The sequence below is a fragment of the Crotalus tigris genome, unplaced genomic scaffold (assembly GCF_016545835.1).
Source record: "Crotalus tigris isolate CLP2741 ecotype Arizona unplaced genomic scaffold, ASM1654583v1 scf7180000019856.1557650, whole genome shotgun sequence".
NCBI lineage: Eukaryota > Metazoa > Chordata > Lepidosauria > Squamata > Viperidae > Crotalus > Crotalus tigris.
Window position 1 is genome coordinate 1,290,001 of NW_024097742.1, and position 19,855 is coordinate 1,309,855.

Here is a 19,855-nt window from a genome sequence, read left to right on the forward strand (position 1 = left end):
TTATTCTGTTTAATTTTTGATGACGTTGTTTGCCCTGTTGAATATTCTATTTACTGAAAGGTAGATAGACACATTGAAAAATTTATATACAATTTAAGATTAAAAATGTCTAGATTATACAGATTCTGCATTTTCAAGCCTTTTTTTCTTGTTAAAACAAAGTAGAGAAGCAAATTTATATTGCACACCGAGATAGAAGCAAAAAACAAAAAGGAAACTTTTTCCCTCTCCAGATTTTCTTCTTTGAATTTTAATTATGTATTCTTCAGATATATTAAGTGGTTTACATGTCTCACCCAAGGATGTACAGTATGTCTGTATTTTGATAGCTCTCATAGTATGACATAGTGGCTAAAATTGGCCATAGTGCCATAGACACATTTGGTTCCTATGCTACTATGATTCTATGATATTTTCCAATGTTTTTCTGCTCTCATTCTTTGTAACTTCACAAATGAAACGGGGTTATGATCTTCAGTTCAGCAACATTATAGTTTTCCCTCTAGAATCAGGTGACCCAATTTTATGTGAATACTTGGAAAGGTTATTCTATAGGTGAGTACTTAGGTTTGACAGGTGAATGTGAGAATAGCTAACTTTGTAAGACTCAGCCACTATGAAAAAAAAATGCCAACTCCTTTCCATTATTTTTTACGTTGGATAAGTAAGAGAAATACATAAAGATAGATTCACATTTTCAAATTCTTCTTAGCTAATCAAAATAAGAATGTTTTTATTACTACTGTTGCTGATAACAAGGTAAAGGATGTGTGGAATTTTGCAAGGATGATCATGAAACACTATATGCTTTCCATATTCCACTAATAGCACAATTGCTTTATCTTGAAACATTTGATCAAGCAGCCACTCCTTATTAGAATAAAGACCAAATACTCTTTGTTTAAATTCAGCTGCAGATGCCATCTGGCCACGACAAAGTACTCAAATTTTCTCAGGCATTGAAGAATAATGCTATGGGAAAGAGACTTCTGTTGTTTAACTGGGAGGAAGCCCAAATCACACCACTGAGGTTCATCTATGTCTTTTAGATCAACACTCTTCATCCACGACCTAAATTTCTCTTATTGTCAGATACAGATTTTCCTGACCAGTCCTAATAAACATATATGAAATTGTCATATGCTATACAAGGCTATCGTATTCATATTTTGATTGTTGTTGAATGCCAAGATTGTTGTAGTCTCTTATTGTACCCCAGTGAATTCTAAAAGTACTTAGCGTGGGGTATGATATAATCTTTCTAGTATTCTAGCCCCAACCTCAGGAGAACTAGCACTCATCTGTTTCATGCTATATTTCTGTTCTAAGTGGCTCACAGTGTCTCCAAAGCACTGAATAACACAGATGAGGCCATGGAATTGGGAAGGAGGGAGCAAGAATTCATCCAGGCAATCACATAATTCTTCTAAAGAAGTTGGAGCAGCTCCAGAGTTTGTAAACAGGAAAACAGTCCCCTATCTCTGCATTTGGGGACATAGCTGTAGCACATCTTGATCAGTGGCAAGCAGGCAAGTAAATTTGTGACTTACTGTAAGCTAGTCCTGCCTTCTTAACTAGCAACCAATCTCGGGCAACTAAGGCATGTATAACATAGGGAATATGTTGACTCTCAACATATCCCTAGGATTATGTAGTTTGTGTTTTAAATGGGTTCAGCACAGTGCATCACAGAAACTCAACTTGTTACCTAAGCCAATCCAGTTGAAAAGCTAAGCAGGGTCAGGCTAGTTAGAGAGAAACCTCCAGGCATGTATATGGTAGACCCAGGGAGCTGAAAAAGCAGAGGGAAACCATTTCCATATTGCTGCATGGAAATGTCTGTGAAGTCACCAGGAGACAAACTTGATTTGAAGGAAATTTTGCCTTTACCATTAAGGTAAAAGCATAAGAATATTTTTTCCCTTTTTTCATTTGCCATTCCTTAAATATAGTAAGTGAGGCCAGATTTAGATGTGGTGAGGCCCTAAGCTATGGGAGGCTGCAGAGGCTCTATTTAGCAAGTGCACTTTACACAGCTGAAGTTAGACTATTGCTGGGATGCACCACAAGGTCCTGATAGGGTGGGGAATGATTCCTCTTTGAAACATGATTTGAGTCCATGCAGAACCAAAGCATATCTTAATTAATGAGGTTCATGTGAGGCATACAAGAGGGTTTAGCTTATGAAGACTATCATACATGAAGTTGTAATTTTCATTAACAAATGAAAACAAAATCCTGACATTTTGGGAGAACTTTTTGGGCTGTGAGGCCCCAAGTTTAACTGGCTAAACCAATGCCTCAGTCCAGTTCTCACAGTGGGGAAAAGTACAAATGTGTGAAGTTATTCAGAGGTGCTACCAGATCTTGAGAAGCTGCCAGGTTACTTCTACATCAAAGAAAGGAAAAGCTAAATTGAGATGGCAGCCTTCTTAGGTAGACCAGAGAAGAAACATGTTCCAGATGAGTTAATGTTATTTCATTGAAAGCTGTGAATTGGGCTACTCTCAGTAACACTATTAGAATCAGTTCTTTGTGTGAATCTATTATTTTATTTTATGAAATTTCTTCCTTTCTACATGTGTTACTGATTAACTAAGAAAATATAGTAGAAGATAAAGAGGGGAAAAGCAAATACTTATTTAAAAATTAAAAAAAAATTCAAAGATTGGTATACATTTTTAATGGTTATTTGGTTAATGGAAAATTGGCTTTGTTTATGTTCATCCTTCTGAAGATCTATGTGAACCTCCATGAGGATATTTTCTTATTAATTTTTAGAAAAAAGTGATTTTATAAATGCAGCATCATAATTATATGTGGTATCTTGCATCAGTGCCTTTATTAAAGGAACAACTGGGTATAATTTCATTTCACAAAATGTTATAAAGCTGGAGGATTTGAGCCTGAAAATATCCTATTAGTTCTTTTCAATCTACTAATAAGGGAAATAAAATGTTTTGGACTCAAACAACCAAGATATAAAGCTTTTGGATTTTCAAAGTACTCTGTTCTTGAGCTAAAATATATATTGGTTCTTGATTTTTTTCCCCCTATTGATTAGAAATGCAAAGATGTTTAGACAATTTTACTAGAAGCTCAGTTCAAACAATGGATTTTTCCCAGTCTTTGAATGGTACATCAGAACCACTCAACAGAGGAAGCTGCTTCTGTGATTTCTCAAATGCTTCTCCAGCCTTTTCATTGTAATAACTAAATAGGAAGATCTTCATACATAAATACACCCTTTTCTTTTAAAAGCATTAAGAGCTCCCTAACCATTTATGAGTTGTGGTATTTCCATGTGGCTTGCCACATTAATTTTGCAGGATTTTCAAGGATAGTCTTCACTCATTTTAAAATCCTGCCCCTGAATTTTGCAGTGGTTCCTATTCAATACCTCTCTGTTCCCATATTCTGGGGACTGCTACATTCACCTACCGTATATATTGTTCAATTCATTTCTAAACTGCCTTTATCTCCTCTATGCAGAATCTTTTTCTATGGCTTGATTTTGTCTCACTTTTGTATAGCATACAAGTAGTCCTCACCTTATGATCTGTCATTTGAAGTTATGACAGTCTTGAAAAGGGTGCTTTATGGCTCATAAAACTTCCTTCCTTCCTTCCTTCCTTCCTTCCTTCCTTCCTTCCTTCCTTCCTTCCTTCCTTCCTTCCTTCCTTCCTTCCTTCCTTTCTTGCTTATCTCATATCCAGAGTGACTTTAATCATCATAAAATGTTGCATCCCCTGTCACATGATCACATTTATACTTCTTAGCAACCGGCTCACATTTACAATTAGTTGTAGTGTCCCACAGTCATATGACCGCAATTGACAATGTTTTCTGTCGGTCCCTGGCAAAACTCACCCATTTAGGAGAATGGATTTGCTTAATGACCAAACAATTCACTTAATGATTGCTGTAAAAATGGTTAAAAATAATCAGGTCAAGTCATGTGAATGCCTTGACTTATGACTGCAGTAACTTATGATCAAAATTCCAGTTCCAATTGTTTTTGTAAGTCAAGGATCATCTGTAATTCTTTTCTTTTTTCTTCCATTCCTGCTATTCCAAGTCTCCAAATGCAGAACTATCAATACAAGAAATGTATGACAAGTTTGTATAAGAAGTGTATCTTCAAGGGGGAAAATATGTAGGAAAAAAAGTTACCTGATTTGCTGAAGCACTGAAGTCAGCTACATAAGCTTGCAACTTGCAATATGGCACATACAGTATTATGTAACTTTTCGTGTCATTAGTCTGAATGACAGTGGGGTCAGGAATGGTTAATTGGATTTCTGTAAGATTAAAGTAGGCTTCAAAGCAGCTTTCATATAACACTGATTTTAGTTTTAATGTATCTTTGGATATGTAGAAAGTCATGGAGAAACTATGTAGAAATAGTTACAAAAACAAAAGCATGTGTTGAACCCAGGAAATAGAAAGCATTGCAAAGAAGCTCGTTCAGGCTCTAACTTAATTCACTGCAATAGAAAGGAGTGGGAAGGGAAACCCCTATCAGACTTTGGAGATATTATGGGTAGTCCATCAATGTGTATGAATCCTTTCTTATTTGACTATCTCAAATATCTATGCTTCCATATTGGATTCCCCATCAGCCTTGTTCTTTGATGTCATGGGAAAGGGGCTACATGGTCTTGATGAATGTCCTTTTCTCTTGACTTCTCCCAATCTCCTTCATCACTCTTCATTAAAGGTGTGGCCTTCTACAAGTTGGAGACAGAGTACTTTCCATCAATAGCATTGCAACTGAAGATGGGACAATGGAGGAAGCCAACCAGCTGTTGCGGGATGCAGCACTTACTAATAAAGTCGTGTTAGAGATTGAATTTGATGTGGCAGGTATGGATATTTTTTCAGCCTAATCCCAATTTCCTTTTTAATTCTGTTGCTTTTTTTTCAGTATAGTTAGCAGCAGCATAGAACAGTAGATGACCAGATTATTTTTAGTGACCCAGAACCAGACATGATGCATGATCTTGATGTATTGGGTAACTATATATTGATTTCTGAAGCCAGAACCAATGTATGCTTTATATAAAATTTCAAATATGTAGCAACAGTTATGTAATAGTACATTAAGAGAAGTGAAGTAGGTCTGCTTAAGGGAAAGACAATCAAATAATGGCAAAGCAACATTTTGAGCAGATGAAATGGCAGAATTCTTCAGACGGTAGGTAGTTTGGTTGGAAAGGGCCTCAGACTGTGTGCTTCTGTAAAATTCCTGTTGATTAAAAGTAAGTTCATAGTCTGATTCTGTCTAAAAAAGCTCACTCGTTTTTATGAGAAATACGTAATTTTTGCAAATATCTGACTCAGATCGGTTCACCAGGCATAGGAATGAGATAGAGTATACAGGTAGTCCTTGACTTATGGCCACAACTAGGACCAGAATTTCCATTGCTATAAAGAAGGAAGTACAGAGTCATGGCCAAATTTTACAATCTTTTTTGCTACAGTTCTTAAGCAAACAACTATGAGCCGAGGTGGAGCAGCAGTTAGAGCGCAGTACTGCAGGCCACTTTAGCTGACTGTGTTCAGCAGGTCAGCGGTTCAAATCAAAAATGAGGACCCAGATTGTTGGGGGCAATGTAAATATATATATACATTGCTTACTGGTGTACACCGCTTAGAGAGTGTGCTTGCACTTAAAGCGGTATATAAGTCTCATAAATAAAAATAAAATAAAATAAAATAAAATAGTTAAGTGAGTTGCACAGTCGTTAAGAAAATCCAGCTTCCCCCATTGACTTGCCTTGTCAGAAACCAGCTGGGAAGATCACAAATGGTGATCACATAACCCCAGAATGCTGCCACTGTCTTAAATACATGCCAGTTGCCAAGCACCTGAGTTTTGATCATGTGACCATGGGGACTGCTACAATATGAGGACTGGTTGTCTCTTTTTTCATTGCTGTGGTAACTTTTCACAGTCACTAAATGAATGTTTATAAATTGAGGACCATCTGTAGCTTCTTTTATCACTGGCAATATTTATGATGCCTATGCATGTGAAGTACTCCTTTCACACACTAGTACAAACCTCTGGATGAAGATAAGAGATGGTGACCACACAAGATTTTTTGGTGATCTTCATGAGGGCCAACAACTGGATCTGGATTTTAATTAGCAGTTTTACAATTGCACTATCTTGTAACTAACAAAGGCTGAAAAGTGTAATTCAGAGTCAATTAATGTGATTATGTTTAGGTATAGGAGACACTGGGAGTTACTGGGACACTTATAAAGCTCCAGTTCTCATTTTAGCAAATGAGAACACATCTGGCACAGGAATGTGACAGCAGCCCCCTCCATTCTCCATGTTCTCACAGCCGCTGGGCTCCTATCATTAGATAATTGTCAAAGCTCTAATGTGTCTATAGTTGTAAAACTAAAAATGGCTAAATCTTGGAGGGGAAACTAATAACTTGTTACTTAATTTGGTCTTGTTAGAACAACTGGGATTTTACTTTGTTATAGAATCTGAGTTGCAAAGCCCTAAAATAAATAATAAAAAAGACTGACACTTGCACCTGCACACAACTTTTTCTTTCAGAAATGATATAAATTAGTGTATTTCTCTCTTAGATACTGATCTACAAAAAATACTGAATATATTTATTCAGTTTAGGACCCACCTTTCTGTATGTTGAATGCTATATATGCATAAACATTCATCTACTAAAGGCCTTTATTACACTTGCAAATTCAAAGAGAAATAAAACGACATGTAAAAAGATGTCACCTATAATTTAAATGTACAGGTAGCTCTTGTCTTACAATTTGTTTAATGACCATTTGAAATTACAGTGGCACTAAAAAAAGTGACTTATGATCATTTTTCACACTTAGCAATCATTGCAGCATCCCCAAGGTCATGGGATCAAAATTAAGATGCTTAGCAACAGGCATGTACTTACGACAGTTGCAATGTCCCAGAGTCATGTGATCACAAAGCAAAGTCAATGGGGAAACCAGATTCACTTAACAACCATGTTACTAACTTAACAACTGTAGTGATTCATTTAACAACAGTGGCAAGTAGGGTCATAAAATAGGGCAAACTCACTTAACAACTGTCTTGTTTAGCAATAGAAATTTTGGGCTGAATTGTCATAAGTTGAGGACAACCTGTAAATTTCAGCTGCATTATATTATTGCTCACTTAATTGTACTGAACTAAATACACTAAGGAAATATTCATTAAGTACAAGACACAACTCATTATGAGCTATTAGAAAATATTACAGAAAACGTAAAGCAGCTTCATTCCTTATGATCTTCCCATTAATTCTGCCCAAAACTATTCTAGCTAACAATGTTCTGAAACTCAACATATGATCTGGCCCAACTATCTTGCAGATTTTGATTCCAGTGACAGCAAATTCCAGTATGAATAGGAAGCTGTGCATATAGGAGAGCCATTGAAAAGTGAGAAGTGACTCGTGTCAGTGGTCTTTTATCAAATACTTTTTTCCAATGCCAAAGTAAACTTTGTTCTACACTACTGTACTTACCTTCACACATATTAGGAATTTTAGTACAGGCAGACAAAGCAACCAACCCTATGACCCTCTGGTTTGATCATGCCCTTTTTAATTGGTCTACTTGTTCCACAGAATCTGTCATTCCAAGCAGTGGTACCTTCCATGTGAAACTACCTAAGAAAAGGGGTGTGGAACTTGGGATCACTATCAGTTGTAAGTATTTCTAAGTTACAAGTTTTATTTGCCATTTTCTTTTCTATAAGAGAATGTTCTGAATGCCCACCAAGTTAGAGTCAGTTCCCTCCTAGTGATCGATAATGTCTTCTAGTATCATCTAAACATTAATATGATGGTATAGCAGCAATGAAGACAAGCTGTATATTGGCTTTACAATGGTTGGGTGGTGCTGTAAAATCTTCCCTGCCAGGATTTTCTAAATTGTGTTCACAAGAACTCCTAAACTCAGATCCGTTTCAGTGGTGCTCATTTCCAGATCGATAATAACTTTTTTAAAAGTTAGATTTATATTTTGCCTTTTCTCCAGGAGTCTAACGGTTCATGTGTTGCACTTCCTCTTCCAATGTTTCCCACAACATGTGTCACTGTCCCAAAGTCACCCAGTGACCTTTCTTAGTGGAGGCAAAACTTGAATCTGGATATCCTGGTCTTAGTTCAGCACTTTAATCATTACATCATATCAACTCATTGGGTTTTTTTTAAAGAAATGCATACTGTTTTCTGAAATTAATTTAAAATTCTGCCCATATTTCCTATTTCAGACAAATGTTAGGAAGTGCTGGGTGCTTTTTAAAATTAGTGGTATTATTGTGTATTCCCAGCCTCACCGTGTTGGTAGCAATTTCTGCTAAAATATAGCTCTGAACTCAAGTAGAAATTCCTCTCTGAGCAACAGAGTTGTCACATCTTCTTTCCTAACTTAAACATTCTGAGGAGCACGTAATTGAATGGATTATAAAGCAAATATTATGCTTTAGAGCAGACATGTCAAACTCGTGACGTCACGTGACATCACGCAACGTATCGGGACAGTTTTGCCATTGCCGGCAATGGGGTGGGCGTGGCTTCCGGATGATGCATCCAGCCCGTGGGCCGGCAGTTTGACACCCCTGCTTTAGAGTGATGTTCCTGTTCAGACCATCAATTGGTCAGCTATGCTATCCTAAAAAATATTCTGTTCTTCTCCCATCAGTATTCTAAGTGCAGGTCTCAGTAGGCTATTTCCACGCATAGGAGAAATTTCAAGTAAACACTGAAGTTCCCCCAAGTATTACTGAAACCTCCCTCTTCTTAATGAATGGTGACAGTGGATTATAGAAGAATTGGAATCTGAAGGATGACAACTTTTGTTACAATATACAATGGGACTACAACATGATGTACAGCATTTCAAACATAGACTCAGTCATTACTATTTTTTAAACAAAGAGCCCCGACTCCAATAATACATATGTTTAACTGAGACTCAAAGAAGTTGCTTGAGGGTTAAACCTATGAATAGATTAAAACACTTTAGTGAGAGTTTTATTGCAGTTGGAGGTTTGCTTGGGAGAGGTATAATTGAAAGTTATAATTTTCTCCAATAGTCATCAAGGCCTTTCATCCTTGTAATATAATGTATACAAAAGTATCTGATTTTATCACTGGGTCAAGGGAATTCAAATATTTTAATGTGACAAAGCCTTCATGTAATAATGTCAGATCTCCATAGAACATAGTACATTTCAGGGGCAGGAAAGTCAGCTGGGGCTTTTAGCTTTCCTGGATGACGAGCATGAATTCCTAACCCCAAGAGTTGAACAATAGCAAAACAAAATGGATTTTCTCTCACTAAATCAAAAAATCTCTGATCCTTCTCGGAGGGTCTTGGGAGATTTTCAAATGAAGCTGGTTGCATTTAGAATTTTAACCACTCAAAAATGAATGCATGACTTTGTTCCTTAGCTGTTATAGTTGAGACTATAAAAAAATGGAGAATAAATGGATGCAGCTTAATATAAAAGCTTTAGTATCTTCTAAGTATATTTTCATTTACCGTATTTACTCTTGAGTAAACAGACATTTTCAAGTGGTAATTGATTTATATGCAGACTGTTCTTCTTTTGCAATATGAACCTGAAATGTATGTTTTCCTTTGCATATTTTTCCTCAGCTCTTCAAATTTGGGGGAAGGGGGATTTAAAATTGTCCTTTCCAGTCTGATTATTTCCCTTTTTCAAAGTGCAATCGTAGTCATATTAAACTTGGCTTAAGTAAACACATTTCCCCAATGCTTCATGTTTCAATCAGTGGTGTAAGATGTTTTATGACTGGCTATGTCAACGATGCATGTGAATTATATGCTCAAAACCCCTTCAGGGGGGAAATCTCCCCCATCTAAATCATTATACATTTTAATAAAAACTGGGCATGCGTATAGAGAAATATCATCCATCATGTCACGAATCAGAAGCTGTCTGTCTTCCTGCAGACTGTGAGAGCCTCTCTTTGAGGCAGGATGTTAAATAAGCGCCATCAGCCATCTTGCTTCTTGTTTGGGGGGGGCTAGAGGTTATTTCAGTGGCTGTAATGGGATATGGGAATGATCTTGGGAGGCAGAGGGGAAGAGCTGCAGTCAGGGGAACAGGAGGATAAGAGGCGGCTTAGCCTGCAGGAGGAATATGGGCATGGCAAATGTCTCAGAAGAGACCCTCCCTGGATTCTTGGGCTATAAAGGTGACAGGAGGAGACTTACAAGATTGAGGTCAGATTTATGAGGTAGTCCAGATAGGAAGCATGCCCATATGAACTGATTCTGCTTTATTGTGTGAATCTTGAAAGTATAGTTCTTCCCTATTGCCATTCATTCTGCAAGCTAAGTTTCCTACATATCCGACTGAACCGCAGCTCTGAGGTCACTCCCATATACCATTATAGTAGTTGAAGTCTTTCTTCTGATAGTCTCTTGATCCCTTGTGAGGCTAAATGTTATGGTTGACACTGAGTGTCTAGTAGGCTGAATTATGACAGTGAGAACCTTGTGAGTTTAGTTAGTATAATGTGTGAAAAGGGGAGATCTTTCTTAGCAGCAACCCTAGGCAACAATAAAAAAGAAATGACTGGTAGAAGGGTGGCTTTATTCTTCATTAAGACTCTTTTTCACTTGCTTTGTCAAGATAAGAAGGAATGGTAGGATTTAAGGAAATTTTGAATAGAAATATATATAATATATTTGTAATATATATTCAAAAGCCAGTTTGGTGTATTCTCCAATTTTTTTCTCTTCAAGAATATATTAATTTCTAGACATGTGACATCAGACTTTTTTTAATCAACAATTGTGCCTAAGCTTAGTGCTTTTAACATAATCTGTTTATGCGGAGAAACATTTAAAAAAAACTTTTTTAAAATTATGTTTAGTTCTTTCCTTAACATAGAAATCTATGCCATCTATAACAAGATTATCTACAAACTCATTTAAACTTCCCATTACCCTATAATCCATCCTTAATCTACATACAGTAAAACAAGGAATGAAATGTTACATTTTGAAGGATTTCTGTGGTAAATTCTTTGAGACTCTTTGAGGTCCAATCTTTCTATTCATGTAGTACATTTTTTTTTTTTTTACTAAATGGAAGAAAATTTAAATGAAAGCTGTTGATTTTGCTCTAGTTTCTCCAAAGTAATTAAATCTAAACTATAAAATAAGACATCTTAAACTTAGGCTGACACTTGGAACACAAGCTTACGTCTTAAAAAAACATGAGTGATGTTTGATTCCCTTTGGTGGGCAAAACAAGACAGCTGTAGTTTGTCACAACATTTCTCTGTGCCTCCTGCTTACTGTGAGCAACAAATTCTAGTATATCATGCAAATATAGTATATCATACAGAGAAGAAGAAAACCAAGAAGGAGAACTTGTAGCTATTTTGTTAACTGCTGGTGTGTGTATGCTCCTCAAGTTACAGTTCTGCTTTCTAAATTTATTAGTATATTTGTTTTATTTTATTTTGTTGGTTGTATGTTTAATATTGTTATATTACTATTTTTCACTCCTTGTTTATTTAAATCCTTTAAATTATTATTTCAGTAAAATCACACTTGGAATATTGCATCCAGTTTTGGTTGCCACAATATAAACAAGATGTTGAGACTCTAGAAAGTGCAGAAAAGAGCAATAAAGATGATTAGAGGGCTGGAGGCTAAAATATATGAAGAATGCTACAGGAATTGGATATGCCTAGTCTAATGAAAGGAAGGACTTGAGATGATGTGATAGCAGTACTCCAATATTTGAGGGGCTGCCATTAAGAAGAGGGATTAACCTATTCCCCAAGGCACCTGAAGGCAAGACACAAAGCAATGGATGAAAACTAATCAAGGAGAGAACCAAACTAGAAATAAGGAGAAATTTCCAGTCAGTAAGAACAATTAATTAATAGAATGGCTCGCCTCAAGAAGTTATGGATACTCCATTACTGGAGATTTTTAAGAAGAGATTGGATAGCCATTTGTCCAGAATGGTGTAGGGCAGGGGTAGGCAACCTCGACTCTTTTATGACTCGTGGGCTTCAACTCCCAGAATTCCTGAAGCTGACTCAGGAATTCTGGGAGTTGAAGTCCACGAGTCATAAAAGAGCTGAGGTTACCTACCCCTGGTATAGGGTCTCCTGCTTGAACAGAGGAGGTTGGACTAGAAGACCTCTAAGTTCCCTTCCAACTCTGTTATTCTGTTAAGTGTATGTAACTAACATGATCCCTGACTTTAGTAGATTGTGAAGTAAATAATACTAAGGCTGCAATATTTCCATTTATTCTTAAAATATATGATTCCTCTGATGAAAGCTGAGAGATTGAGCTTCATGGCCTTTACAGAAAAAGGTTCACTCACTTTGCTTTAGTACTTAGTTTTATAGTGGCGAACCTATAGTACGCATGCCACAGGTGCCACACAGAGCCTTCTCTGTGGGCACGCGCGCCATCGCCCTAGTCCTGGGCCTTCAGCTGGGTTTTATAAAACCTTTTTGCTTTAGGCCTCCGCCACCATGTGCAAAAAAAAAAAAAGTTCAATCAAGCAATCAATTGCAACTTCTCATGGGAAAAAAAGATCTCGCAAAGTTGAAATTGATTGATTGAACTTTTTAGTCCCACCCAATCTGCTGTTACCACGGCAGCCACGCCCACCCAATGGGCCACGCCCACCCAATGAGCCACACCCAGCCAATGGGCCATGCCCACCCGGCACCCAACGATACATAAGTGGGTTTTGGGTTGCAGTTTGGGCACTCGGTCTCTAAAAGGTTCGCCATCACTGACTTAGTTTATTGGAAATATGGCCATCACCTTTTTGGGCTAATGCTGTCTATTGAAATTGACATAGATTGGGTAAAATGAAGATCTACAATACTTCTCAAGCAGAAATTGTCCGATAACAGCCTTGGTATAAAATGATTTGATCCCTTCATACCCAATCCAAGACATAAGGAAGCAAACCTGAGTGAACAGCAAAGTCAACAGCTTGCCAATGAGAATTTAATTTGGCTAATCAGATCTATTAGGGTTAATTGAAAGCTAATTGACTGCTGAGCAAACCTTTTCCCCCTCCAATTTAGGAGAATGTGCTGCTTTGTTTCTGCATATTGGAAGGAGTGCTGCAAAATTATCAGTACCATACCAGATTATTTTTTCCTTAACCTTTCCCTGCAAAACATTTTCTATGTTTTAAATGATAAGCTTGTTTTTGTAAACCTTCCTAATTATATGTGATCATTTTCAAGTAAATTAAATTATTAGCAGTTTTGTTGAAGCCTGATCTGAAAACTCGTTAATTATCAGAATGCACAATAGCATTCAAGGCCTATACTTTAGATCTAAATTAAATATCAGTAAGCCTATTTGAAAACGGTAATTCACATTGCATCTATAGATGAACTCTCTCTAGATTCTTCATTTACCGTGATAGTGGGTTGTGTGTGTGTGCACGTGTGTGTGTACGCATGCACACACTGTTTTGTTCACAGGAGATAGTAGACATGTTGTCCTATCTGGCAATCACTTGTATTGTAACAGAATAAGTATTAGCACAGTCTGGATTTCTGATTTATAGCGATGTTAATTGGAGAATCGTTCTTTAAAGCATGAATAGAGATCTTTTATGAAGAAAAGCAATTGAATGATCTGATGTTTCCATCTCCTTTGTGCAGCAATGCATTTTCTAAAAAATGCTAAAAGTACATCAAGTCACTTTGATAAATATAATCATTTACAATGATGATAATCATTATCTAGATTAGGTATACCAGATTTTTCATGAGCTTTGTTTCCAATTCTTATTTTCTTGAGCATTTCAACATACTCATTTCTGAACTGTCTGCCTCTGGCAGCACCCAGATAGGATTAAATGAAAACTAATTTTCCATCTCTTAGGATACATTACATTAAATGTCAGTGACAGTTCTGAACAGACCCACCTTTGCTTCCCCATATTCGATTCGCTTTTTATGAAACAATAAGAAAGAGGAACTGATGCTTGCCAAAATACATTTATTCCACGGGAGGTGCTATGGCAAAACTTCAGGAAACCTCACAGGATAAAAGATGAGTCCTGCATTCACAAATTTTGTATTCTAACGTTTCATTGTGAGTCAGATGTTCCCTTTGGGGGCACCTTTTGGGATCTGTTTCCATCAAAAGAGGAGTAAGAGAAGAGTGTAGCCCCCTTACTCTTTAGTTTGTGCATCAGTTCCATAAATCAGGCTCTCTTATCTTCTAAGCATCACTATCCAATATTAGTAGATCAGGCAATTCCACCCTGGCTATATGAAGTAATAAATGTAGTACTATAATGTACTAGTATAATGGACACAATGTAATTTTGTTGGTCTCCCAGGTGGGAATGAGAAAGACATTGAAAGCATTGGCTTCCTTTTATCTAAAAGAACAACTAGCAATAATTTATATAAAAAAAGCTAAAGTGCTGGTGTTTGCATGACACAACACCAGGTTGCATAAATGGCAAATTAATGAGACTTCAACAGAGCAGATACATACGGTACTTATAAATATCCTGGGGTGCAGTTTCCAGGCTTTCTTATCTTAGAACACAGATTTTTCTTTTCAGGCAAGTATGGCCCAATGAAGCTCCACCAGCTGACTTAAGATTCTTTCATTCAAAGGGGGCATATTTTTATTCCTGCAGTTTGCAAGATTTTCCTTGTTAAAGTCATCTCACAGCTTCTTTATAGTGTTCCAATTTGCATTTTTACAAAGTTTAATATCCTGAAAACTACCTAGTCCAAGTTTATAAGAGCATACAGCTCCAAGATGCATCAAGAATGCTGTTTTATGGTTAGAGACAGGTTTGGTTTCTGCAAGTACCAGAGCCTGGTTTTATCACCTTAATTTCTGGTTGAGATTGATTTTTCTCCTGTGAGGTTCGTCTCTCCTGGTTTTTAGATAATGTTTTAAATCAACCTGGCTAATAAAGGCAAACTAATGGCAAACTCCAGTCCTTAGGACTTTCTTTGGAAAGCCTCTGTCTATTAGGACTTGAAAATGCCAGGAGTCATCTTATACAACACATCTGGAATGTTGGTTTTCAAATGAGTTTAAGTCTAATATCCTACAGTTTATGGATTCTTCTCAAATGGTCAAGTGATCTCATATCATCTTACCTCTCTTCAATTTTGATTCTGAAACGTTTTAAGGCTTTCACCTTGGCCAAGTTGGATGTACCATCCTCTACAGTTCTGAGGAGGTGGTATAAAAATATCCCCTTTTAGCAGTGTTTGTGCCAGGGGTCTTCAGACTTAGCCCTTTTATGACTTGTGGACTTCAACTCTCAGAATTCCTCAGCCAGGCATGCTGGCTGAGGAATTCTGGGAGTTGAAGTCCACAAGTCATAAAAAGGCCAGGTTTGAAGACCCCTGGTTTATGCCCATGGAGAAATGGCTCTGTGAAATCCCTAAGTGATATGCTCCTTCGTTGCTCTCTAGGAATCTAGGAAGATACATATTTATCCCATTTTAAAAAACTACCCTGGTAGAGAGCAGAAGGCCTATTTGTCATTGTTTTTATCTGCCCAGGATTCTGATGTAACTTTCCAGATTGCTTGATTTTGTTTGTTGTATTCATCCTACTAAAGTTAAAATTTAGCAGAAATTTTGGAGATCACTGCTTTTTTTAAAAAAACTACAGTCACAGCAATAATATATTTTATGTAATTTTATTGCATTCTTAAATGTTTTATTAATATTTGCAAGTGTGTATATTTTCTTGTTGCACTTTCTGGTCCAAAAGCTGTAATAAAGTTTTGATTTTATACTTATTTCAGTCTTTCTTAACATGAATCTTTCTGGGTATTTTAGTCTCTCAACAGTAGTAGCAAACTAGCCAAAGATCCAGGAATCAGATTTATAAACTGAAGTAGGGACTTGCTTCAACAAACAAACCTGTAGCTTTTGGGTACTCTGTATCCTGTCAAAGCTCTTTGCAAATTTAGTGATGTTTCTACTGCTTCTGAGGTTGTCATAAACAATATCTTACATTGGCCTTCATTTCAAAAGAGGATCATTTTTAGAGGGATTGAGTTGTACTAGGACAGGGGTCTTCAAACTTGGCCCTTTTATGACTTGTGGACTTCAACTCCCAGAATTCCTCAGCCAGCATGCCTGGCTGAGGAATTCTGGGAGTTGAAGTCCACAAGTCATAAAAGGGCCAAGTTTGAAGACCCCTGTAGTAGGACTTTCTGACACTGACATGAGTAGCAAGCCAATCAGTTTAATGCTTCATTTAACCCTTTGCCTTAGATAGATTTTTAGGAATGGCAATATTTTCATTTCTTTGGGATTCTTTTTCTTTTTCACTTTCACCTTCTTTAGAGTGGCCAACCATGAATCCCACATTTGCTGTCTCCTATACTAAGGGAATGTTACACTTTGGACTGGGTCCAGCCAACAGAATTGGAAGCCAACTCTTAAAGTATGTTCATAGCGCCCCCTCTTCCATCTTTTCCCCACAATAACCCTGTAAAATTGGTTGGGCTGAGAAAGGGAGTGACTGGCCCAGAATCAGCCCATGAATTAGCTGAGCGTGAATATAAACCTGAATCTTCCAAGGCTTAGTCAGCAGCACCTTGACTGCCATTGACTCTCCACAGTGAGAGAAGGGGTGTCAGGCTAAAGTATTCAGGCACTGCTTCAAATGCGGTGAGGTGGCAACAAGACTATAAATGCAATTTTCTCTTTATCTGCAGGTTTCACTGAAGGTCAGTTATCTCTGGCATTGCATCTCATTGTGTTAGCCTGGTTCCATTGCTGATTCTGACTAGCTTGCCAACAGTTTTTTGGCTGGCCAACCACAGCCCTGACATGACTGAATTCTTCCAGTGACAGTAATGAAAGAGGTCCAGATTGCTATCCTGTTATGTGCTAAGTCAGTCCTCTTGGTTCACCAGAAGTCCCAGTGATCAGAAATGACAATGGTCATTTTGCTGCATCTTGCCCAAAGAATTCATGCTTTTACCCCAAGATCTTGGGTTTTTTTTAAAAAAAAAATTGAATCTCAGAGTACATCAACTCATACTTGTTTGCCATCAAACTGAATCTCTAGTCTTAGACTGCATCAGTTTGTCAAGAATTTTGACAGCTGATGAAAACCAGAGATGATTTGTTTTCCTTCAAAGATTCTGACAGAATACCTTTAACAAGATTTGTGGAGATTGCAAAGAGTTACAGGAATTTCAGCAATTGAATTGTTTTCCATTTAGGTCAATTATAACTCCATAAATATTAAGGCAAAGAATTTTGGTTTTTCTTTCTAATAGCTTTCCTATGATTTGGCAAGGTTGCAAGTCTCTTCACAGATAATGGGAAAGCTTGCAGCTGACTGTCGCAAAGGTGCTTTTTCAAAAGGCAACTGGACTTTTTTTGGTTTTTGCTTGAAGACATTTTGCTTCTCATCCAAGAACTTCCTCAGAACTAAAGAAGCTTCTTGGATGAGAAGGGAAACATCTTCAAGCAAAAACAAAGAAAGTCTACTTGTCTCTTGAAAAACTTTGGGACAACCATGACCTGGCTGACTAAGAGTTTCCATAACCATTTATAACTGGCTGTTTACATCATAGTCTCCAGGACCTTCATTAGTCTGGAAAGAAACACTTGCATCCATCTTCTTCCAATCTTGAATCTATAATTCAACGTGCTAAGGCCTAGTACAGTTTGTTCTGCTTTGCCACCAAGGTTCAGCAACAAACCACATCACCAACTTGTTCAGGGTTGGACCAATCTTCATAGGGTTGCTTTGCTTTCCAGGGTGGTTACCCAGCTTGGAAACCCCTTGGAGTGCACCAAACATCTTCCAGATTGTTTGGCTGTGTGTGTATTGTAATATTTATTGTGCAATAAGCCATCCAACCTTCAAGAGCTTCAGACAGTGCTGGGGAGAAGTAGAAAAAGAGTTTTCTGGCCAAAGAGCTTTGACAATGAGAATCATGTTGTTTCCACAGCATGATTTTTTTTTTTAACCAAATCTCTAAGTCACCCACCTAGGAATGTTACTTACATCTCTGGGAAGTAATGAAAAATAATAATTAAAAAAACCCTCCTCTCTTAACTTAGCTTTCCTCCCCTTGTTTGACTCCCTGTGGACAAATAGGAGGAGGATATCCAAATATTCTTCAGCTGTGAATAACATATTCTATAAATAGTTGTAGAAATGGAGTCCTTAAAAGGAAATGGAGCTAATTATATTTCGAGAATTGGCAGGTCTGCTGTAAATTTAAAACTTCATTTCTAACTGTGCTAGAAATGAAGCACTGTTTCTGGGTAGCATCAGTTTCACGCCTATTCATTCAGAATTTAGATTTGTTATGTTTTTATATTAATGGCCAATTTTAAAAAATGCATAAAATTAAGTGTTCAAAATCTTGAATATACTGTTTCATATAATATCTCTAAACTTTTACGATCCCCAATTTATTTTTATTTTATTTTTTTAGTGAAAGACAAGTTTTGAGAATTATCTGCTTTTTTATGAACCGGGAGTTCACAACAACATGCAAAGAAGCGTGACATCCCAAAACTAAATTGCATGTTAATGTTACAGATGTATAGTCTACACATCAGCTCGCCTTGAAGATTTATCCAAATAAAATCTTCAAATGCTTTTTTTATGTATTGAGGACTTAATTAGAAAATTTTTTAATGCAGCTTAAATAGAAGTGAATTTGTTCAAGTAGAAAAAGAAATCCCAAATATATTCAGAAATATTTATCTATCATTTTATATCATCCTAGCATGAAAACTTTAGCTCCCATCTTGCTTGTTAGCTCCCTGAATAGGAATTAAGCATTTTTGCCATTTAATACCATTAATTCCAGGCTGGGGAACTAAATTGCTATGTATTTAAAAAGTAAATGAAATGTGATGGATATAGGATATGTTCTAAACGGTATTATTATTATTATTATTATTATTATTATTATTATTATTATTATTATTATTATTATAGTTGGAAGGGACCTTGGAGGTCTTCTAGTCCAACCTCTTGCTTACTTGCTTGCTTATTTGCTATCAAATCAATATTGACTCTTAACAGTTATATAGATAGACCTTCTCCAGAATGATCTGGAGTCAACATAGTCCTAGGCTGCATTAACTGTATTAAAAGGGATAGAATCAGGATCATGTGAAGTGTTAGTACCACTTGATAATGCCTTAGTAAGACCACACTTGGAATATTTCATACAGTTTTGGTTGCCACGATGTAAAAAAGATGTTGAGACTCTAGAAAGAGTGCAGAGAAGAGCAATAAAGATGATTAGGGGACTGGAGGCTAAAACATATGAAGAACAGTTGCAGGAATTGGGTGTGTCTAATTTAATGAAAAGAAGGACTAGGAGTGACATGATAGCAGGGTTCCAATATTTCAGGGGCTGCCACAAAGAAGAGAAGGTCAACCTATTCTCCAACACACCTGAAGGCAGGACAAGAAGCAATAGATGGAAACTAACCAAGGAGAGAAGCAACCTAGAACTAAGGAGAAATGTCCTGACAGAACAATTAAATAGTGGAACGATTTGCCTTCAGAGGTTTTGGGTGCTCCAGCATTGGAGGTTTTGAAGAAGAGATTGGACAGCCATTTGTTTGAAATGGTATAGGGTTTCTTGCTTGAGCAGGGAGTTGGGCTAGAAGACCTCCAGAGTCCCCTTCTAACTCTGTTATTCTGATCTTTCTCTTTCTTTCTTTCTTTCTTTCTTTCTTTCTTTCTTTCTTTCTTTCTTTCTTTCTTTCTTTCTTTCTCTTTCTTTCTTTCTTTCTTTCTTTCTTTCTTTCTTTCTTTCTTT

The 19,855-nt window shown here is 36.9% G+C and overlaps 1 protein-coding gene across 7 annotated transcripts in view; it reads left to right on the plus strand.

Annotated features, from left to right (window-relative positions):
* The window catches only part of LOC120317866 (glutamate receptor-interacting protein 2-like), a 154,408-nt gene that overhangs the window by 97,296 nt on the left and 37,257 nt on the right, over nucleotides 1-19,855 (plus strand). For all 7 annotated transcript variants that reach the window (XR_005559327.1, XM_039364831.1, XM_039364826.1 and 4 more), the window contains 2 exons: nucleotides 4,721-4,866; nucleotides 7,644-7,724. Coding sequence is in view for 6 of the 7 variants with exons in the window: in XM_039364831.1 (XP_039220765.1) it covers nucleotides 4,721-4,866; nucleotides 7,644-7,724 (227 nt within the window). In the remaining variant the exon portion in view is untranslated. The remainder of the gene's footprint in view (nucleotides 1-4,720; nucleotides 4,867-7,643; nucleotides 7,725-19,855) is intronic.